This window comes from Mytilus californianus, unplaced genomic scaffold (genome assembly GCF_021869535.1).
Source record: "Mytilus californianus isolate M0D057914Y unplaced genomic scaffold, xbMytCali1.0.p SCAF_3, whole genome shotgun sequence".
Taxonomy (NCBI): domain Eukaryota; kingdom Metazoa; phylum Mollusca; class Bivalvia; order Mytilida; family Mytilidae; genus Mytilus; species Mytilus californianus.
The window spans coordinates 115,197,731-115,220,590 of record NW_026262679.1 but is presented as its reverse complement, the minus strand read 5'-3'; the positions used below and the strand labels follow the sequence as shown (position 1 = coordinate 115,220,590).

General features: G+C 31.8%; 2 protein-coding genes across 2 annotated transcripts in view; one reads left to right on the top strand and one right to left on the bottom strand.

Moving 5' to 3' along the window:
* Positions 1 to 5,972, bottom strand: part of LOC127735895 (puromycin-sensitive aminopeptidase-like) — a 36,220-nt gene extending 30,248 nt beyond the window's left edge. The window contains exons 1-2 of the mRNA XM_052246315.1: positions 5,554 to 5,972; positions 1,170 to 1,245 (exon numbers count right to left, since the gene is read on the bottom strand). Coding sequence (XP_052102275.1) covers positions 1,170 to 1,245; positions 5,554 to 5,889 — 412 coding nt within the window. The 5' untranslated portion in view covers positions 5,890 to 5,972. The remainder of the gene's footprint in view (positions 1 to 1,169; positions 1,246 to 5,553) is intronic.
* A 10-nt stretch (positions 5,973 to 5,982) lies between these two features.
* On the top strand, positions 5,983 to 22,583 carry LOC127735896 (protein FAM204A-like). The gene is made up of 7 exons (XM_052246317.1): positions 5,983 to 6,167; positions 11,220 to 11,313; positions 14,060 to 14,192; positions 15,081 to 15,270; positions 17,365 to 17,418; positions 20,475 to 20,524; positions 20,920 to 22,583. Exons 1-7 carry the CDS (start codon positions 6,051 to 6,053, stop codon positions 20,960 to 20,962), a joined length of 681 nt encoding a protein of 226 aa, XP_052102277.1. The 5' UTR covers positions 5,983 to 6,050; the 3' UTR covers positions 20,963 to 22,583.
* The last annotated feature ends 277 nt before the right edge of the window (positions 22,584 to 22,860 follow it).

Below are 22,860 nucleotides of genomic sequence, written 5' to 3'. Positions count from 1 at the left end.
CGAAAACCAATATGTATTCGGACGACGACGCCGGACGACGACGACGACGCCGGACGACGACGACGACGACGACGACGACGCCAACGTCATACCAATATACGACCACAAAATTTTTTTGCGGTCGTATAAAAAGTTAACGCCGACGACGGACGACGGAGGACGGACGCCAAGTGATGAGAAAAGCTCACTTGGCCCTTCGGTGATTGGCCAGGTGAGCTAAAAATGAATTGGTTTTGACTTTACCTTATCATGATTAAACCAAGATGTGCAGTGTGTTAAAGAGACAGCAATCCAAAAACAAAAATCAAAGCACTTGGGACTTGGGAGTCCTGAGAGGTCAAGTTGCATTCACTTTGCATTGTGATCTGTAACTTATCCTTAAAATAAATGTGGAATGTGCCCATGGGACACAGATGATGCCTCAGCTTACATATAACATCATAAAGGGACATAAAGAACAATAAAAGTGACGCTACCAAAATTCAAATTGATCTGAGTTTTATGGTAATAAGCATTGTGTATAAGTTTCATAACATTTGGTTGTAGAAAAATAAAATTAGAGAACAGAAACGAAAAATTCAGCAATTTTTCCATTTGTAAAGGGGCATAACTCTAGAACGGTAAAAGTGATGCAACCAAATTTCAAACTTGATCTTGGTTTTGTGGTAATAAGCATTATGTATAAGAGTCATAACATTTGGTTGAGGCAAACTTCAGTTAGAGAACAGAAATGAAAAGTTCAGCAATTTTTCCATTTGTAAAGGGACATAACTCTAGAAGGGTAAAAGTGATGCCACCCAAATTCAAATTGATCTGTGTTTTGTAGTAATAAGCATTGTGTATAAGATTCATAACATACGTTTGAGGCAAACTTAAGATAAAGAAATGAAACCTGGATTTACTTTCATCACTCAGGAATGCTTTAAGCAGAATATTTGAAAACCAAGGATGTATAAGAACCGAAACCGTTGTATAGCTATATGACCAAAAAGGACATAAATATAAAATCTCAACAATCAACTAAATATCTGCAGGAATAGAGGACACTTTAACTGTTATCATCATGAAACATAATGAAATATTTAAATCACAATTATTTGGAATATACTTTAGCAGTCTGTCTGTCTAGTCTCTAAATTATTAAGTATTGTTTGTTAAAATTTTCTTACCATTGGCAACATAAGACACCTCTTGCACTTCTATCTCAACAGAATTAATAGTTATTTCTGATATAGGCTTTACCACCTGAAACAAGAAGAACACTAGTGTAACCTTATCTTTTTTCTCTCTATCTAAAATAAACAGCAAATATCAAATTGTTAAGTACCAGGCTGATTTGAAAAAAAATGAAAAGGTGGGATGTACATTGTCATGGTAGTTCCCACTGATAACTTTTCTAAGGCCAAAAAAAAATATATGTCTGTTTACGGTTACCCGACCGACCCTACTTTTGAGCGCTGACCCTAAGTCATTTTATTTCCGTTGTAAATTTTTTTAAAGTATGTAACCTTAAACAGACATATATTTTTTTTAGGCCTAACTGGCAATTAAGTTGATGTCAAACATTGTATTAGCTTCTAATAAAACCACTCCATACTTATCTAAATCTCTGAATATTAGAACTGTTTTAAATATGAAATAATAATACAGGAAACAAAGTCAAGCTCAGAATATTTTGTTACCGATTTAATACTATGGCTACATGTATATACAATTAATTGAAATCAATTAGCTATTTATTTGCCCTTTTGTGGCTGTGGTCATTAGCTCAAATTTTCCTTAAAACATAAGGAAATTAACTTTCCCAGATGCACAGTTTTGTCTGCACTCAAAGTAAATTTTGAGGTGAAAATGAACCCATTTAGACGAAGGGTCCACATGAACCTTCAAGAGCATATCACCAGAGACATATAATACAAGAGATTCACAACTCTAGTAGAGTCTATACAACAGCCAATGAAATGACTTGGCCACTGGAAAGCTGATTATACCGATGGATTTTTGGGTAAAATCCGCCATTGTTGTGAAAAAGGTCCTACGCCTAACGATTTTTATAATGGATAATGCCGATACTTTTCACAGCTAAAGCATGCAAGTATATTTAAAAATTACAAAAAACGAATTCTAATAATTTGTTATTGATAAAATGTGTTCTAATGATGAGATTAATCAAATACAAACAAAGTTAAAACTCGGCCCATTTTACTTCACCTCCTATTGCCGTAGAAACCATTTGATCTCCCAATTTTTTTCTTTAAACTTGGAAATATGCTGATAAATATATAATTTTATGGGGCAATAATACTCCTAAATGTTGTTTCGTGAAAATAAGGCTATTTTCGTAAAATTTGATCCTAAAGTGTTTTTTTTTCAAAATTATCAACAAATGTGGCGATTTTTTCTTATTGATACCCGAAGCCAGCTGTGCTGGAACTATCATTTTATCTCGTAAAACTTGGAAATGTGCGAATAAATATTCAATTGTATGGGGCTATATTACTCTCAGATGTTATGTCGTTAAAATAAGACCAGTTTCGTAAAATTTGATCCAACAGTTATTTCTAAAAATATCAACAAAGGTGACTATTATTTTGTTATTTATACACAAAGCCAGCTATGCTAATTATTTCAATCTGTTTCGTCAAAACTAGAAATTTACAAATAAATATGTCATATTATTAGGATATATATTACTCCCAATTTCTTTTTTTTTTTATTAAACTGGCTAAATATTGAAATTGTTCATGGACAAATTTCCTTAAATCAGTTCTTCATTTTTGTGCACTATGAAATTTATAGCCTGCATTTTGTTTGGCAATTTATTCATTTTTCATTCTGTTTATGGCAAAGTTGTTTATTTTCTCCCAGTCTTCACACTTAACTTTTCAACCTACAAGTCAGTAGGACTTGTGGTTCATAAATTTTTACAAGTCCCCAGAAAATTCTACAAGACCACACAAATTATTATCACCGCTGAGCAGTGCAAAGCGCTGCGAACCAGCTAGGAGGGTCTGGGGGCATGCCCCCCAGAAAAATTTTGAAAAATTAGATGCAAAATCCTGCATTCTGAGAGCTTTGAGTGTCATGTTTTGAAGATAAATTTAATAGGAATAACATTGACAATTGGAGAAAAAAGTAAAAAGTAGCTGTTATAATAATTTTATTCTCTTAAAAATTTAGAAAGAAGGTGCCTTCTCTAGAATGCTGTAACATTTTTTAGCCTCTGATGGTTCAGCTGCAGGCTTCTCATATTTAGAGCAATAAATTTGTGACTCTTATTCTTCTCGTGAATTTTAATAGTATCCAGTTTAAAGTTGTCACTACCTGGGGTCACAAACTGTGAATCCATTTTATGTTCTGTGCACCATGAACAGAACATTTTGTTTTTCAACTCATACATCAACCACAGACTTCCTTCTTACCAACTGGAAAGGAACTGACGCGACCATGTAGCGTCGTACTTTCTCCTCCTTACATTTTCATCGGCGGGGGGCTAAAACGGCTTCCCCGGACGAGCTCCGCCAGTACATTGCCGAAGAAACATTTTGGGAATATAAGTTAGGGGGAAGGAAACCAATGATCTGTCATTTCATACAATGTCTCGATCCAGTATTTATCGCAATACGTTTAATTCATGTGAAAAAGCGCAAAATAGAAACCGATTTATTGGTATCACTAATTACCAAAGACGCAAAGAGCGTACCAACTACCAAAAAATCTACAAGCCCAGTCGGACTTTTGAACAACAAATTTGACAAGTCCGCGGCCGATTTTACTGGCCAGGACCGTCGGACTTGTGGCTAAATTCGAAGACTGTTAAATCTCCTATTCTGAAGTCATTGTTTTTTTCTTCCTTTTAGGGTGGCGTGCCAAAGATGAACGAATGCAGTAAATTTACAAAAGGAGTAAAATTTTCCTAGTAAAGGAAACCTTCTGCTGGTCGTAATATTATGAATGAGCTTCATGCATCTGTTGTCGTTTCAGACTACGCTTCTCATTCAATCATGAACTTATTCATTTTTAAATTAAAATCGTATTAAGGACATTTCAATGGTGACTGCAAAAGTTATATATATATATATATATATTTGATAATAAAAAAATGTATTTACACCAAGGATTTGTATATGTATACACACTTACTTTTAAACTGCCATCTCTTTACCCCAGAATAAAAAAGACAAAAACCACTACAAATGATTTAAAGACAAAAACCACTACAAATGATTGTCTCGTGGAAAAAAGGTTATAAAAAACTTTTTAAATAGTGTCTTCCATGTTGCTTTGATGTATGACCTCGGCTCCCACTTCAATGTTGTGTTTTTTTATAGATTTTTTGTTGCTTCGAGGACACACATATCCATCTATGTATGCAGTATTGTCAATTGCTTTTGTTGGTGGGTCTCTCGCTTATGTCTTCGTCACTTTCACTATCAACAAAGAGTTCGTTATCAGTTTTATCAACTAGGAGAGTATCTAAGTAGTAACTATTAAGATTGTCATCCCACGAAATAAAATCGGAATTTTCCATATTGCGTGCACATGAATGAAGCTTTATTCAAATGAGAAATTAAATGTAATTTTCTTAAATATTAATTCTCAATACACACTTCGAACATGAAGAAACCATAAATTTACCGACAATCAATTAAAAAACAACTCAATGCAAGCCTATGAAGAAACTGTCAAACAACTCTTAGAAATCAAACATTTACCGGCAATCCCACAGAAAAAACTCAATGCAAGCCCAATTAATGATGAATATAAAAATAAATAAAATTTTAATAATTTATAAATATCAAGAATAGAAAACAAAGCTTTTCATGATTAACAATTAATTAACAAATAAATTAACTTTTTTTCCACATTAATTTTACATTTTGTGAATTGTATTTTTGGAAATCGTGTGTGGACACCTGTGGTGTAACAACTTCTTGTTTACAGGATGTCAATTAAAACTCATTATTTATAACATGTTCGTGATTTACCTGGTCATCGAATAATTCAAACCTAATATACATGTCACACTGTGAAATTATGTCTCCGAGACAGGTGTATATTCAATGGAAACCTATTATGAAACTATCAAATAAAATGAACTCTGACACAATTTATCAAGTGTTAATTATTTACTATCAGTTTTTTTTTAAAATACAATATCAAATTATGTCTCTTTTTCTATAATACAAATCTTAAATCAAAATTACATTAAAATAAATAATTATATATGAACTCAAATTATTTAATTAATTATGATAAATTTAACACTGAAACAGTTTATGTTATGCTTAAACATTCGTCCTTACTTCGAGTACTTTTAATACTTTTATTCATGACTTTATTACCTAAGGAGATCTCGCGAGGTTTAACTAGTGGCCGCGTGTTTTTACGGGATTTCGCCGAGTTGCGAATCTCTTGTATTATATGTCTCTGATATCACCATCAGGTAGCACTTGCTCCTAATAATTTTATTTATTTTGTTTTAATACTTATTACACTCAAAATTTTGTAAAATAAAAATGCAATATGTGATAAGGAGCTGTATGGCTATACCTCAATATCAATATCTTCTGATCCTTCAAATGTGAATGCTTTCAAATTTGGTTTCAAACGAATATTGTAATTGACCGGTGACAGGGTCTGTGGCAACCTCTCGAATGGTTTTGCTTCTGGCATAGCTGATGTTGACTGGTGATTAAATATTCTTGAAAAATCTGCTGTAATCCAACTTTTTAAAACGGCAGGCTTGCAATATACAAACTTACAGAAGTGAGAAAGTGGCTGCACAATATGTTTCTGAATTGCAAATTTTGGAGATAATTGGAGATGTAATTTCAACTTAATTGATGGCTTTAAATGTGTTAGTCTCCCTATCAATCTTAATGACATGAAGTGCTTAGAGCACTTTAAAGCAGGTTAGAAATTCCTTCAACTTTCGCTTTGTCGAATGATTCAGCACGTGAAGCGTTCCGGAAGTTTAATATTGTCGATAATTCTCCTACGGTTCGGGAAGACCATGTTAAAACTGCGGCAGCCTGAAAGTGCTAAAAATGGAAAATTATGACGAGCAATTTCTCTTAGTCGGACCAGAAAGAACACAAGAAACAGATAAACGTGAAGTCAAAGAAGAGAAAAGGGCGTCAAATGTTCCAGTTCATTTATTAGAAGTACGATTATCAAATCAAATTTATATCCTACACTCACAGGCACTTGTGTCAATGGAGGTTTACTATCCACATTTGTACGGCAAATCACATGTGCCTACACTATTAAATAACCTGATCTAAAAGAAACTGAGATCTTTGTGATGATGATGATTGATGATGTTTAAAGTCCAGTGGCAAATGTTACATGAATCTCAAGACTAGAACATGTTATTGTGGTATGAATATGAATCCTGTTTTTGTACTATACAAGCTGCATGAGTCAGATTTTTACTAGTACATTTTGTATACTGTTTTAGTTAACATGGTAATGATGATGGATGGCTACTTAAAGTCTAGCGTCAAATCAATATACATATTCAGAAATAATACACATATTCAGGACAAGAACATGTTAATGTAGTATGTCAAAATATATGAATATTAACCCTGCTTTGTACTAGACCATGATGCTGAGCCTGTTTTGTAACATGCTAGTTCACAAGGTAACAGTTCGCAGGAAGACATGGAACCAAAGACATGTCACCTTACCTGGACACATTATACTGACTCCGAGCCGACCAGTCTTTGCTATTATTCCTTAATGGTGTGTGCTGTGCTTAGCGGAGAAGCAGCAAATACCAATTTTAAAGTCTTTGGTTTTGTAATGTATTGGCTAAGGTTACAAATACGAAGAATCGATACATGTTTAGCGCTTGAGAATATATATTTTAGTTCGTTGTATATACAGTCAGAGATATAACTCTATAGGGTTATTACAGAAAATAACTTGCATGTGTTATTACAGATACTTTCATGAGTTGTCTCCTCTTTATTCCTTAAATTTTCTAAATCTGTAATAACATATGTTTGTTATTTGTAAAATAAATCAAAAATATTTTAATTTATAATGGGCTCTAGTATTACGTACATGGGGGGACATATACTTGCCTCCCCATGCCGCTAAAGTTATATTTGCTTCAGAGCAACAAAAACATCTATTTCCATAGCACGTTTATTTCAAAGAGACAGATAACATCACATGACAAATATGCATCATTATACAAAGGGACACAACTCTCAAGACTTTATCATAAAACACATACGACCATACATATACATAACATCCCCGCCCCAAAAAGAAAATTTCCCAAATTTTATCCAAAAGGTGTATGTGTTTTATCCATATACAATTTCAAGAAGAAGAAAAATTGCACTATAAATTCAAACTATATATAATCACTTCCGTATAAGACTAAATTCAGTTTCCAAATAATCTTTGTAAATACATTTATAATAACTGAAATGTTCGTGGCTGACCAGTTCTCACATCCAGCATCCATTGGCATACACACCAGTATCAACAATGCAGAAAAATCCGAACGTCTGGCATCTCGATCTCCCCCTTAGGACCTTATGCATGCATTACGTCCATTCAACAACACAAAAAAAAAATATGCATTTGATACATTTACTCCGTCTACTAAATGGAAAATACTAGAATATTGTCATAAATGTAGCTGTATACAACAAAATGATAGATAATCATCAGAGACCTTTAACTCTTAGAAAAATGGTAAATATTACATCAATGAAACACTTCATAAGTAACATATGTCAGTAAAAGAAAATACGACTAATTCTCCCTCTCTAACATGTCCAATCTCTCATACTTCACACTCACAAAAATAAAATAAAGATGAAACAAATGAAAAGCTCCAGAAATGTCAATATCAACCTAGGTTTTATTTATGACTATTATCCCATCGCTACTGACAATCCGCTGTCAAATCAGTCCAACTGTTAACAGAAATGTTGTGTATAAACAATACACTCATACCAGATAATTCATAGAAAAATCCTTGAGACAAAATTGAATTCATAATTAATATTCGAAATAAGTCCGTGTTTGTCCTTGGGTAGCGTACGACGAGATAAATCTCACACGTACCGTCTGTAGTAGAATTTAAATAGTTCAAAACTGTAACACATTTTCCCTGCTAAATCCTAAATACACATATAGGTCAAGCTGATTAGTTACTAAAGATAATGCCAATTACTAAGCAACTATTTTCCAAGTACTTTAAGATGATAGGCCGGGACGTCACATGACACATGCTACAGTTTTCTGCACACATAAACATACACAGCTGTATTTCTTGATGTTAGACCAACGCCAAATTGCGGTTAAAAGTTTAATTGTTTGTGTAGAAATTTCGATCGCGTCCAACAGTCCAAATGATAATTAAAGTTCAGATGACAGTAAACAATTGCGAAATACTTTTGATATTAATATGCATGTACAATGTAGTTTAAAAACAGTTCCTTAAATTTTACCGTTTTCTTTTGTTGATGAAAACTCCCATGGTGACTTCTGAATATTGGCTAAATCCAAATTAAAAACATCAAAATTTAACATAAAATCCAAAAATTGGTTCCAGTGTCAACTGCATGGTACTGCTATACTCCACTGAACGAAAATTCCAAGATTTCAACATGGTCAAAATTTAATAATGGCGCCGCCAGCCTCGTGGTTTAGACTTTTAGAAAGTTGATTCTTCATCTTTGGGGACAGCTCACATAAAATACACTCAAAGGGACCGTTTTGAAGTCCTCCACCATATTACGTACATGGGGGGACATATACTTGCCTCCCCATGCCGCTAAAGTTATATTTGCTTCGGAGCAACAAAAACATCTATTTCCATAGCACGTTTATTTCAAAGAGACAGATAACATCACATGACAAATATGCATCATTATACAAAGGGACACAACTCTCACGACTTTATCATAAAACACATACGACCATACATATACATAACACTAGGGAACTCTTGAGACTTTGTGCAGAAACTAAATGCATAGCCTTGATAATTAATTTTTTAATTAAATTAATACATTTTTGATTAACCATGGTAAATCAATGAGATGAGGCTTTTAAGGGATACAATTAGCTGTAATAAAATAGCTTAGTTATTAAAGGAATGTAACCTATTATATGAGACACTTGGGAATTACTGGGAAGCTTGCGCAGAACCTCATTATATGCTCTGGTCATTATTTCTTACAATAAATTAAAATACATTGTAATTAAGCATGATTTACGTCTGAGAAAATGCTTTGGAGTGATATAGAGAAGCTGTGATAACACCCTTTAGTTATTACAGGCATATTTTTTCTGTAATAACATATAGGTGTACTTTGCAAAATTGGCAAACTATGAACTGTTATATCTTTCTATAGTTAAGTATACATAAAGACAATAGTAATATCAATAGAACTTGTATGCATTTTAACTAAACTAGTGATTTATATTGTCTCTTTGAAACATGTAACATACATATGTTATCACAGTTCTTTGATTTTTTAGTCCACAATAACAAATGTATGTTATTTTTCTGTAATAACCCTATAGAGTTATATCCCTGACTGATATAGCATAAATATACATAGTTGTAGATTTTTGGTATCACCGTATTGTTTAAGGACAGCTTGAATCCAAGTATTAACTGGAACGAATCATTTATGATATAAACGCCTTACTGGTTATAATACTTTACAGTTTGATGCGGCCAGGGTTCGAACCCACAACCTCCCCACATACATGTATACAGGTACATTTATTAATTGATTATCAGGCTGTCCTTGTATAAATATAAAATATGTCAGCTGCTCTGCTCAATATACAACATGTAGGTTAAATACATTACACTGGGAGTCTTCAACAAAAACTCTAAGTCATCCTGAGTCTAAAATAAATTAAACTGAGACTAAAAAAAAATCTGCCATCAACTACCATATTCCCAAAGTGACAGATATATTACAAAAAGCAACGATTGATGTGGAACCTGTTTTGAGATATAGGCACATGATCATGTTTCAGAGTCAAACAAGGTTCTTCTAAGATCTTAACCCTTTTAATCTAAACAAAACATGCAGAAAAAAACATATATAATAAAAGTGTGCTTTCAGTGTAACATAAAATATTGTCCCCAATGAAATATTGTCCGTTGGACAAAATTTCATATAAAATATTGTCTGTGGACACTATTTCCAGGACAATATTTCATTATGAAATAGTGTCCTTGTCCATGAAATTTTGTCACCTCCTTCTGGACAATATTTCATTATGAAATTCTGTCCATGACAATATTTCAGTATGAAATTCTGTCCATGACAATATTTCACTATGAATTATGTCCATGACAATATTTCACTATGAAAGACTGTCTATTATGACATTTATACTTCTTTGTGAAATTCTGTCCATGACAATATTTCACTGTGAAATACTGTCCATGAAAATATATTTCTTAATCAAACTATTACAAAATTAAAAATAGTACAAAAGCATGCAGCATGCACATTTTTAGACTTATAACTGAAATTATTTGGTAAAGTAAGTATTTTATGTATATCAAAGGACAAACTAATATTTATTCTAACATAAGCTAGTTTCAAATTTGCATAGATACTAAGTTATAAATGGTTAATTATAGATTAAAGAATTGTCTAATGTATGTTCCTTTGTACTACATTTTACTGTATAAATATAAGTAATGTACTGACAATCACTTATTTATGTTCAAAATTGAATATTCTAATAGTATACGTAAATACTAGATTGACTAATCTTTTTGCGACAGCGTTTTGGAGGTACAGTAGTACAATGTAACTGAAATATTAATTTGTGTTTATTTGTTATTATCAGTCAAATAAAACACTTTAATGATATCATTATCCAACATGATATCTGTTGATAACCTCCCCTTCACGAGACAAAATTTCATTACAATCTGTCTATGAAATATTGTCTCAATACACACAAATTATAACCTCCCTTTAACAGGACAAAATTTCATAGTATTTATCTGTGAAATATTGTCTATATACAGACAAAATATCACTATGGAAATTTGTCCTACTCTGGACATTTTTTCATAGATGAGGACAATATTTCATGATACATAGTCATGAAATATTATCTTGGAGGACAATATTTTGCTTTACATTAGCACTCATTAATTTTCTGGTCTCAAATGAAATGCAATTATTTTACTATCTTTTTTGTAGAGGTTCAAAGCAATAGAAAAAAGAACAGATGACATGACAAAAAGATCAAGAGAGAAAAGATTAAAATACCTGCAAAAATCCATAAAAGAGAAAGGTATAATCTTTCTGTAGAGACTTCATAGATGACTCTAACCACATATAGAGGTTTTTTTATTATACTAATCTTCACCAATTTTAAAAGGTGGTGTTTATTTTTCTACATGGCCATTTGACTAAGAGAAAATATTGTTCTACCCAACCCTGAATACTCCTTGGACAGAAATTTCATTGTATCTTTGTCTGTCAATATGTATTTAAAAATCAGAAGATGTAGTAGGATAACCAATGAGACAACTATCCACAAGAGACCAAATGACATAGATTTAAGCAACTATAGGTCATCTTACAGCCTTCAACAATGAGCAAAACCTGTAAGGTATAGTAAGTAATGATAGGCCTTAATGATATGTTCATCTAGTAATTTTGGTATGGTTCAATTTCCAATTTAATTTGTAATAGGAATAAAAGAAGGTGTGCGAGAGTTATATGTTAATTAGACAGTATAATCCTGGCAAGCAAATTTGGGACATTCTCACCAAACTTAAGGCTACTGTTGGCTTTCTTAGGTCAATCAACACCCTTATGGGGCTGACTTTAATAGTTATCAATATAGATTCAGATATTCAAGTTACAAAATTATGTATATGTGTATAACATACTTGTCAAGAAAATTACATGAATTGTGCATGAATCTGCTATTCTAATATGATGTCCTTATTACGCTTTGTAAACAAAGCCGTGTTCTAATTGGCACAAAATATGTTTGACACATGCGCACGAACTGACTGTTTACATTCTCTTTGTTTTCATTTTTAGCCTAATAAAATATATATATTTTAGCTGCTTACATAAGATTTTATTATATATTTTTATTAAAACATCATATATTCACCCTGCTATTAGTTTTCAAACTTATTAAATATGAAAAAGAAATGTACATAGTTCATGGGGAGGAAACAGGAACAGCCAAACATTCCTATGGTATTTTCGTACACTTCGACTTATAAAAAGGCTGTATTAATATATTATTCCTATCAGAATCGAAATAATTAAATGAGGTGTAAAATATGGTCAAACATAATGCCTACCTTTGTTAAAATGAGCTTAGAGCATGACATGAAGGAATTATTTCTTAATTTTGTTCTTGGTGTAATACCACCAAATCATAGTATGTCACATCCGGTTGCATACGAAAAAGGGTCGAAAAAAATATTCCCTTGAATTTGACAGATGTAGGAAATTAGTCCTACATTTCGTTGCAGTAAAAAATTTCTGAGTCATAAACATATATCTTGAGTGTTTCAAAGTACCCTTATTTTTTTATTTGGTGTTTCTATAGAATATTTTGGAAACTTGAGGTTACATGGTTACTAAAGCTTGTACACACGAGGAAAAAAAAGGGGTGAAAATTTGATTGGTTTACTTCCAGTGATGGTTATTTTCTTATATGCAATGAAATGTTATGTGAAATTTTGTCAATAGTACTGGACAGGATAAAACTTTACTCATGCCAAGTATTTCTTTATTTGATAAATTCTACACTATTTTTTGAAAAGTGCAAATTGAACAAAGACTAATAGGGGAAAATCAATGGTGGTATTACACCTCTAAAGCAATGTAAAGCAATATTTATGATTAGGGTTATCTTCCCTTGTCCTTATTATAGCTGAACCAACTACAATTATAGTTCCAATTCATAGTATTGCCTTCCAATGCTTAATACAATGCAATGTTTATTTTTTAGCTCCAACTGCAAAATGAATTCAATCTTTACCATTCTGTGCTGACAAGCACTTTGATTCTTCTGTTTACCGGCTCTTACAGTGAATTATGTTAGTTTCAGGATCTGGTTAATCTTGAATATCTGACAGAGAATCTTTCAAATAATCATTTATAACATGTAAAATCAAGCATGATAAATGTTTAGCTAATTATTCAAAATTCTTGTACGAACAAGTGATCAAGGCCACACAAAGAACAGAAACTGCTTACCCATCCAGAACACATCTCTTAATCATCCCAGAACACATCTTTTACCCATCCAGAACACATCTCTTACCCATCCCAGAACCCATCTCTTACCCATCCAAGAACACACCTCTTACCCATCCCAGAAGAAAAATTAGATTTTTCATGGCTTCTATGAAAGGGAATGATTTAATATTTGGTCTGCAGTTTGATTATGTTAAGTTGTAGCGAGTAAGCAATTTTTACATCTGCCTTGTAGCCACTTTCTGTTTGGCAAAAGTTTGAAATTTTACAACACTTATTGTACAAGGAAAATTTTCGTTAAAGTTTTCTTGGCTTCTATGAATGATTTAATATTTGGTTGGCAGCTTGATAATGTTGAGTTGTAGCGAGTAAGCAATTTTTGCATCTGCCATGTAGTCACTACCTGTTTGCCGATAGTTTGAAATTTTACATCACTCATTGAACAAGGAAAATTTCTGTCAAACTTTTCTTGGCTCCAATTGAAGTGAATAATTTTAATATTTGGTCTGGGAATGATCAGTTATGCTCCTGAAAACATGTAACCTCAATCAACTGCATGCATCGACGGAGGTCCAGACCCAGTATGGGTCTTGTTTATTTGATCTTTCTCGACTTAGCATTTGATGAAAAGCTTATACATGTTATATATATGTTCTATATAGTATATTTTTCAAGGCTTTGAGAATCTATCAACTGAAAATGTCTAAATAATTGATGAGAAATCAAATAGCAGAAATAATAATAATTGAGTAGATGACCAATTTATAAAATAATTTCTGCAGAATTTTTACAAGGTTATATTTTTTTAGTTCACCAAGAAATAACCTTACCAGAAGACAGAGAAATTCTGAGAAAATATGATGTGAAATTTGGTCCTTCTGTTGATAATAGAAAACGGTTGCTTTCTGATGATGCTGATGAAACAAGAACAAGTAACAACAGGTACAAAGGAAGATAACCAATGTTTGGAATACTTCACATCTGCTGTAAAACCTGTTTGTTTCTTTTATTCAGGGAAAAATTAAACTTGATATAATCCACAGTTTTAATCAAGTTTCTGCTAGATTTTATTTTAAATGAATTATTATATTTATTTGCAAATAACATGATTTTACTGCAAACTAGTCAACCACCTTTATAGTCTAATGGTTGTGTGCTCACCTGAAATGCAGGAGGTCATGGCCTCAATTTTCAACTGTATTAAATCAAAGAGTTTAAGATTGGAATTTGCTTCTTCTCAGCCAGGTACTCAGCATTCGGTAGTAACAACAAAGACCTGGAGTCAGAATAGTGTCATTGGTTGCGCTCTCATATTGTATACCCTATGTCACCTGTTATTCATAAATACTAAGTGTGCACTCATATTACATGTAGATGTACATGAATTGTGCATTTTGATTGTATGTATATAGTACACTTTTAGGGGTTGGAGAATGATAAAATAACTGCGTTTGCTTCAAATCAGTGTAGATGTTGAATATTTTCTTGTATAGGAAAGACTGTTCTTTTAATGTCAGGAAAAGACTGATAAATTTTGTCTGCTTATGCCTTAATGGAGTTGAATCCAACTGTGTGTCGTTTCATTTATCAGTGTTTCCCTACCCTGCTTGATGAACCACATACCTTGACAAACTTACTAAAACATGCTGGCAGAACAGACAGAAGTGATTTCTTCAAACTTTTAACTATAGTGATGCTAAATTAAAGTGTTGATGAGAAAATCATTACCAATGATTATATTAAGAATACACACTATCATATGAAGTCATGTGTTTTCTTTGTGAAAGTAAAATTTGTTAATTAATCTCATATTATTTCAAATCATTTTAGCAAAAAAGATAGTACTACAACAGATGTTAAAGTATTAAACCAATATTTAGGTGTAAATGACCATCTAAAGGGTATTAATAGAGGCAGTGCAGCTCCCAGGACTGGATTAGAGAGGAAAATTGATCATGCTATAGAATTAGGGGAATTTAACACAGCAGAAAAACTTAGCGATAGATTAGCTACTCGTGAGGTATTTAGATATAACTGATAAGATAGTCAGTCATAAGATTTATGTTAGCTTGTTTCATACATGTACATATTGAGAAGTTTTGGGATAATAAATTTTTAAACCATATATATTACAAGAACAGATAAAATATTGATGATTTAAAGAATTTGATTTATGAGGGGAGATAACTCAGAAAATTTGATTTTTATTACAAATTAAATTCTATTCAATACACATGTATTGTTTATGTCGCTAGAAAATTAAAATGATAACTAAGGTACTTTTTTTTATTAATTCCTCAGAGCATTTAATAAAATATCTCGTTTTATTTTGTTTTAAAATTTTGTTGTCCAGGTTTTTTCCTTTGCACATAATCTTTCTTACAAAATTAGAAGAAAACAAGCTTCATGACATATAGTTAGATGATTTTTGGAAAAAAACCTTGATGTAACCTTTTTGTTTGGCAAAATGTGAAAAGTTACATAATTTTGTTTTTGCTTTAGTTCTATACGACCTATAGTAAATAGAAATGTGCATACTTTGCATATTTTTTTTCATTTAGTAAGACTTACAATACCGGGGTAAGTAATGATATGCACACATAAAAATTACATTCAAGTCATTTGAATGAATTTAAAGTACTTTGAATAGTATCAGGGGAGGTGAGCCCTCCGAAATTATTGACCACCTCTAAACTCTTCCCAATTTTAGACATGCCTGTCACAAAAAGGACACATTACAATAGTTCAGTTCCTGACTCCCAGTGAGATAGTAATTGTTTAACCTATAACTTATTCAAGTCAATATAGTCACTTTATTTTACTTCCTAGTTATATTATCTTTGGTATGTAGTTGTCAAAGTAATACCAACAATAATCTCTCTGTTTATACATAAAAAACATGAAATATTGTGCTGAAAACAAATTTATTTTTATGCCTCCGCCGTAGCGGTGGGGGCATTAAGTTTTACCCTTGTCAGTCTGTACGTTCGTACGTACGTATGTCCCAAAATTGGTTTCCGTTCTCTAACTTGAGTTTGCCTCAACCAAATGTTATGAAACTTAAATGCAATGCTTATTACCACAAAACACAGATCAAGATTGAATTTTGGTGGCGTCACTTCAACCGTTCTAGAGTTATGTCCCTTTATAAATGGAAAAATTGCAAAAATGTTTAGTTTCCGTTCTCTAACTCAAGTTTGCCTCAACCAAATGTTATGAAACTTATACACAATGCTTATTACCACAAAACACAGATCAAGTTTGAATTTTGGTGGCGTCACTTTAACTGTTCTAGAGTTATGCCCCTTTATAAATAGAAAAATTGCTAAATTTTTAGTTTCCGTTTTCTAAACTTAAGTTTGCCTCAACCAAATGTTATGAAACTCATACACTATGCTTATTACCACAAAACACAGATCAAGTTTGAATTTTGGTGGCGTCACTTTAACAGTTCTAGAGTTATGCCCCTTTATAAATGGAAAAATTGCAAAATTTTTATTTTCTTCTAAATATCAAGTAATTTTTAAAATTGGAGTTATCTTCCTTTGTCCATGATTATAGTTGAATCAACTACAATGAATGCTTTATACAATGCAATGTTTAATTTTGACTTCCACTGATAAAACACAGATCAAGCTGAATTTGGGTAGTGTCACTTTAACCAGTATTGAGTTATGCCCCTTTATAAATCAAAAGATTGCAAAAGTTTTAGTTTCCATTCTGTAACTTAAGTTTGCCCCAACCAAACATTATGCAACCTATACACAATATTCATTACCACAAAACTAAGATCAAGTACAATTTTTTTGTTTCCAGTTTCTAACTTTAGTTTGCCTCAACCATATGTTATGAAACTTATACACAATGCTTATTACTACATAATACAGATTAAGTACGAAATTTGGTGGCGACACTTTTACCATTTTTGAGTTATGTCCCTTTATAAACATAAAAATTGCTCAATTTTTGTTTCCGTTCTCTAACTTAAGTTTGTCTCAACCAAATGTTATAAAACTAATACACAACTGTTCTAGAGTTATGCGTGTTTACAAATAGAAAAATTGCTGAATTTTTAGTTTCTGTATCTACTTATTTTTATTTATTTTTGCAACAGTTTGGGACGAAAATAGCAGATGCCTTTACAGCTAAAGATTACATGGAAAAAAAGGTAATGAATAACAATTCATAGTTCAAGTATAATCTCAGAAACTCTAGACACAGTGCCAATGTAAAACTCTATAAAGGTTCTAACATCTTATATCCAGTTGATTGACTTTAGTCTGTTTTCATTCATAGAAATCAAACCATGCTGTGAAGGAATGGTAGTCTGAGGAATTTTCTTGAGACAGTGTCTTACGTTGTGTAATACAACGCTAGCTTTGGGTTTAAAATTTTTTAAATAATTGTTATAGAAGTAATTTTTTGGTGGAAGAAGACTTCAAGTCTTCTGAGAGCCTTTACTGCCGGCTGTAAAATCATTGAACCGTCACCAGGACGTATGCCGTATCCCTTTCTGTGCTTTACAATTTCATAGCAACTTCCGTGCCATATCTTGACACCGATGTTTACACATTGAATCATTTAATTTATTAGTTAGGCTTGAAAAACGATCACTATCGTTAGTGTTATAATTTCTCATGTTTTAATATATTAATATCAACCCTATTATTTATGTAAATTATTAGATTTCATCTCATCTTACATGAACGTTATTTGTTTACTTGTTACCGGATGTCTTTAAAGTAAAGTCTGTAGTAGGCATGCGTGAATTTGGTATCGGGTCGGTTCGCCCTGATTACATGTTCGCCCTTGGTCCGTTCGCCCTGAGTTCGTCCCCATAGAGTACGTTCACCCTGAGTTACTTCTCCTTACTTTTATCGTGGAAGTATTATATTGACTGCTTTTATCAAGGACGTTTTATACGTCATTGCAATTATTAAAAAATAATAATATTATGGGTATTAAAGTTTAATAAACTTATTCAGATATTTATATGGTATAAATTCTCGAAATTCATGAACACACATGAAAAAAAATTAATTAAAAGTTGATGGCTTGTTTTGGAGCATTAATAGGTCATGATAATAATTTTCACTGATTGTTGTAATAATTGTCTTTGGTAGATTAATAATTGGAATCATCGGAATAAAACAACTGGATTATTCGGGTTAATTTAAATCACGTTGGTTACGTATATGCGCATGTGCACAATTGGGAAATTTAATTGTGCATCTGAAAGTTTCAAAATAATGATAAACACAATTGTCATATCATACAATCCATCTTGAGTTAAAGCCAAGTATATACGTGGAGAGTACGACTTCAAATCAATGATGCTTGAAAAAATACACGGATTTAATTGTTCCGTCTGCGTTCAGATCTTTTATGCAATCAATTAAGTCATATTCCAGTTTTAGACAACATGTGTTTTTTTAAAACGAAAGTTAGAATATTTAAGTATGTTATTGCGATAATGAAGAGTCAAGCGCACACATGAATCTGCTGGTGTTTTACACATCAAACGATGCACCGTCTGTTGACAGAAATATCAATGTACAAACTAATGTCTGTTGACGGATTCCATTTCGAAAGTACGTAGTTTTCATGTCGTTCATTGTTGGAATGTCTCCAATGATTGCCTTTATTGCCTTAATACGTTTCAAAGTTTTAGAAGTGATAAAAACGGGATTTAACAACTGAATAGTCCAGCTCTTTACCGTTATTCGTCATTAAGGTACACACAAAAATGACACACTATTGAGGCTCGAGTACGGAACCAGTAATTCGTTGCTGTCAATAGTTTTATTTTTATGAAAAATTTCAGAAAAGGGCTGTGTGACTCCTGACGGAAAATGCCATTCCTATCCTCATACTTTTGTGTAAAAATATTAGATGAAAAACAAATATGATATATGGGTCAAACACTTTAAATGAACGGGTTTGAAATGCTAAAAGAGTCAAGCGCACACGTGATTCTGTCAACTGACGGTGCATCGTTTGATGTGTAAAACACCAGCAGATTCACGTGTGCGCTTGACTCTACATTATCGCAATAACATGGCAAGGTCATCACCTGACATGACCGGTCAATCCTTGGCCTGACACATATCTGCATTGGATATATGTAGAATTTTTCAATATTTGTTTATAATGAAAAACCCTTATTTAAGCAAACTTGACTAAAATCTTGGTGGTCAGTTTTTTTTAAAGATAACTATCTGCCTTTGACAGAAAACTTTCAAGTGAAACCAAATCAATTACTGTTATAATTGCTTGGCGAAATTGCTTTCAAGTTGACCATGCTGAGACGAATGTATGGAATTTAGTTATAGAAAATTTAATTTGAATCAACAGTATTTGCAGATTTTTATGTTAAGTATAGTGAGTTTTGGTTGAGTTATGAGTATTTTTATTTTTGGAAGAAAAATATACGTAGAAAGCAATAAAGGGACAAAGCAGGCTGGGTTGGTGTGGGCTGCTTTTATGGTAATTCAAGTTACTTTTTATGCATCTTCTTCCACCTCAGAGCAATCAGCTCTTTGATTAAATAAAGCTGTTTGTAGCAGCAGAGTGATTTTTCTTATTTTAAAACCTTTGATCTGTTTCATATCATAATACAATGTATTCATAAAACACATTCAAAATAATGATTATAGTCTTCAAAGAGGATATATAGGAGGAATTTAAATATATAATGTTTTATTTTGAGTGACAGAAGATGCAGTAACTTACTTGCATCTTAAGAAGATGTTTCTTTCCTGAGATGAATGTCAGTAAATGTGAGACATGTTTATGATAATCTGATGACTGGATCAATCATTTGCAAGCTTTGGTATTTCAGAAGATCTAGACATTCAATAATGTGCGCATAGATGGCTGATTGTCTAAAATTTCCATTTCATATATATGTTAATTGGTCTTGTTCTTATTTTTATGTTTCAAAAATTGTGCTACTGAAAGAAATAAGTAAACTTATTTGATCTACATGAATATTACAAGGTGTGCATGTCCATCTGACAGAGTTCATCTGTCCTAGAAATCTGATTAGATTAGTTTCTCAAGGTGTGCATGTCCATTTGACAGGGTTCATCTATCCTAGAAATCTGATTAGTTTCTCAATTATTATAAGTTTTAGATCAACTATGGTTTGTCTGTAGAATTTTCTATGTTAAAAGATTTATAAATTTATAATGTATGTAATTAACTCATAAACTGTTGTTTTAGAAATTAGAAGAGGAAAGCTCAAAAAGAAAGAAGAAGAAATTAAACTGGGGGTAAGATTAGTATTAATTTTCAATGCTACTTATTTTTAAGTATAATAAAAAGATAAACATATGTTGATCCAAGAATTATTAATACCAAAGATAGATGTAAGTTTAAAGTTTTAAAGTTCAGAAGGTACCTATTCAAACATGATCATATTAAAAACATGCTTATATGAATATGAACACTGCTTTTTCTAGACCAACATAATTTGATCCAGATTTGTAGCATGCTAGTGGAAGACAGTAAAACAGGTTCATGTTAGGATTGAAGAAGTTGACATTTCAGTATGTCCTTGCGTACTTTATTAATTTCATGCTACATTGAACATGTTTCATAGCTATGTAAAAGTTATAATTAATGTAAATGTTATTTCTTTGTCTTAAAATTACTCATGGTTTTGCAGGTTTGAACAAAAGCACAGATGGGAAACCAAAAGCAACATGTGATATAACTGACACTCATAGTTCTGCTAACTCTACATCATCTCAAGCCAGACAAGAATTCTACTTGGATTTTAAAAGATGAATACTTCATCCAAAATAATGTTAATCAAATGGTCATGATCATACGTAGTGACATGGAAAAATATAAATCTTGTGTAGTTTAGACTGGAACAATGTACATACCAATGTTATGCGATAGAACTACCAAAGTGGATAAATGTGACATGAACCATTTTGGGATTTGTTTTCTGTGACTTGTTTTATCAAATCAAACTGTACAATTGATCATAAATTTTGACCAACTGCATAGTCAAGTCATCCAAGTGCAAAGTGGTCAAATAAAGCATACTAACAATTCTATAAGACTTTAATAAAACAATTTTCGACTGGGTTAGAATTTTGTTTTTCAGTATATTTTTTTTATCCAAATATTAACCATAGCTGATGGGTTTCTCTCCCACAGACGTATACCTCAAACTCCCTTTATTCATTTCAGATGTCAAAACCATATTAAATATTGTGGAAATAGTAAAGCACATATACATGATATATAATATTGGACAAATTCAGAGGCATAACAGAAATTCTTCTCAAATAGATGAGTATGATATTTCCAAAGTTTGGCGCAGTAATCTGAGAATTCAAAGTCTTGGTTCAGATTTAGTATTTACATGTACTTCCTGGTCCTTTCAGTGATCACATGATCAGTTATGGTACAAATTCATTTAGATGTATGAGTGAAAATCTCTCTTAAAAATTGCTTTTTGGTATACATATATATTACAAGTTGACAGCTGTGTCGAATTATTTTTTGAATAATTCAACAATAAATTGATTGAAACTAAATGATTAAATCTTTTTATATAAACATTGAAGAATGACAACTGTGTTCTCTAAGCATAATCTTTAATTTTATTCTAATAATCTATAAGTACCAAAGGTACTATGGTAAAAACATTTTTAAAAGTGTTCATTCAGAAAAGACTTGTTTGTATCCTGAATCAGGGATGGGCACGATTACTGACAAATGTAATCGATTACTTGAGGGATTTTTGTGTATTCGATTAATAATCGATTACTCTGATTTTTGTATGTAATCGATTGCAATCGATTACTTTATCAAAAGTAATTGGATTACTTTTCGATTACTGTCAATTACATGCTATAAAATTACATAAGATAATAAAGTAAGTTAAACACAAACATTTTGTTATGTATAGGGGAAATTTATAACTTGATCAAAACTTCATTGAAAGCATTGTTTTCAAAGTTTAAGTTGACAGTTTGTTTCCAGATAGAAGCTCTCACTGAGGATTTGAAATATTCAAACATTCTTTAAAATCTGGTTATCTACATGAGTGAGATGTAATAAAGTTCTTGCAATGACACCACATGGCTTCAGTCACTTCTTTATAGTCTAGTTTATTTCACATGTCTCTATATTTTTCAAGTTTTGCTGTCATAATGACTTAAGTTAGGTATTTTGTATTTATTAATTTTTAACTATATTTGATTTAGTATATATTTAACAATTAAAATGTAAAAAGAAGAATAATTAACTAGTTCAGCTAATTTCAAAGATGTAAATTTATTATATTTATAACTAATACATGCATGAATTAATTATTTTGTTTGGATAATCTCCCTAATTACAGGTTATAAAACTGCCAATGGAGTACATTTCATAACCTTGGGAAATATAATGTCAATCTCCTCTTAATTAGACATAATTGAAATCAAAACATCTTAATAATTAGAAGTCCTTGATCATCTGATTAGTTAACACAGGAATTTGTTGGGATTTTTCTACACTCTATTCAAAATCATGATATTTAACAAGATACATTTTAGTGTCAATTTTGGTACATGTATCTATTTCTGAACAAGAATTTCAATGCAAA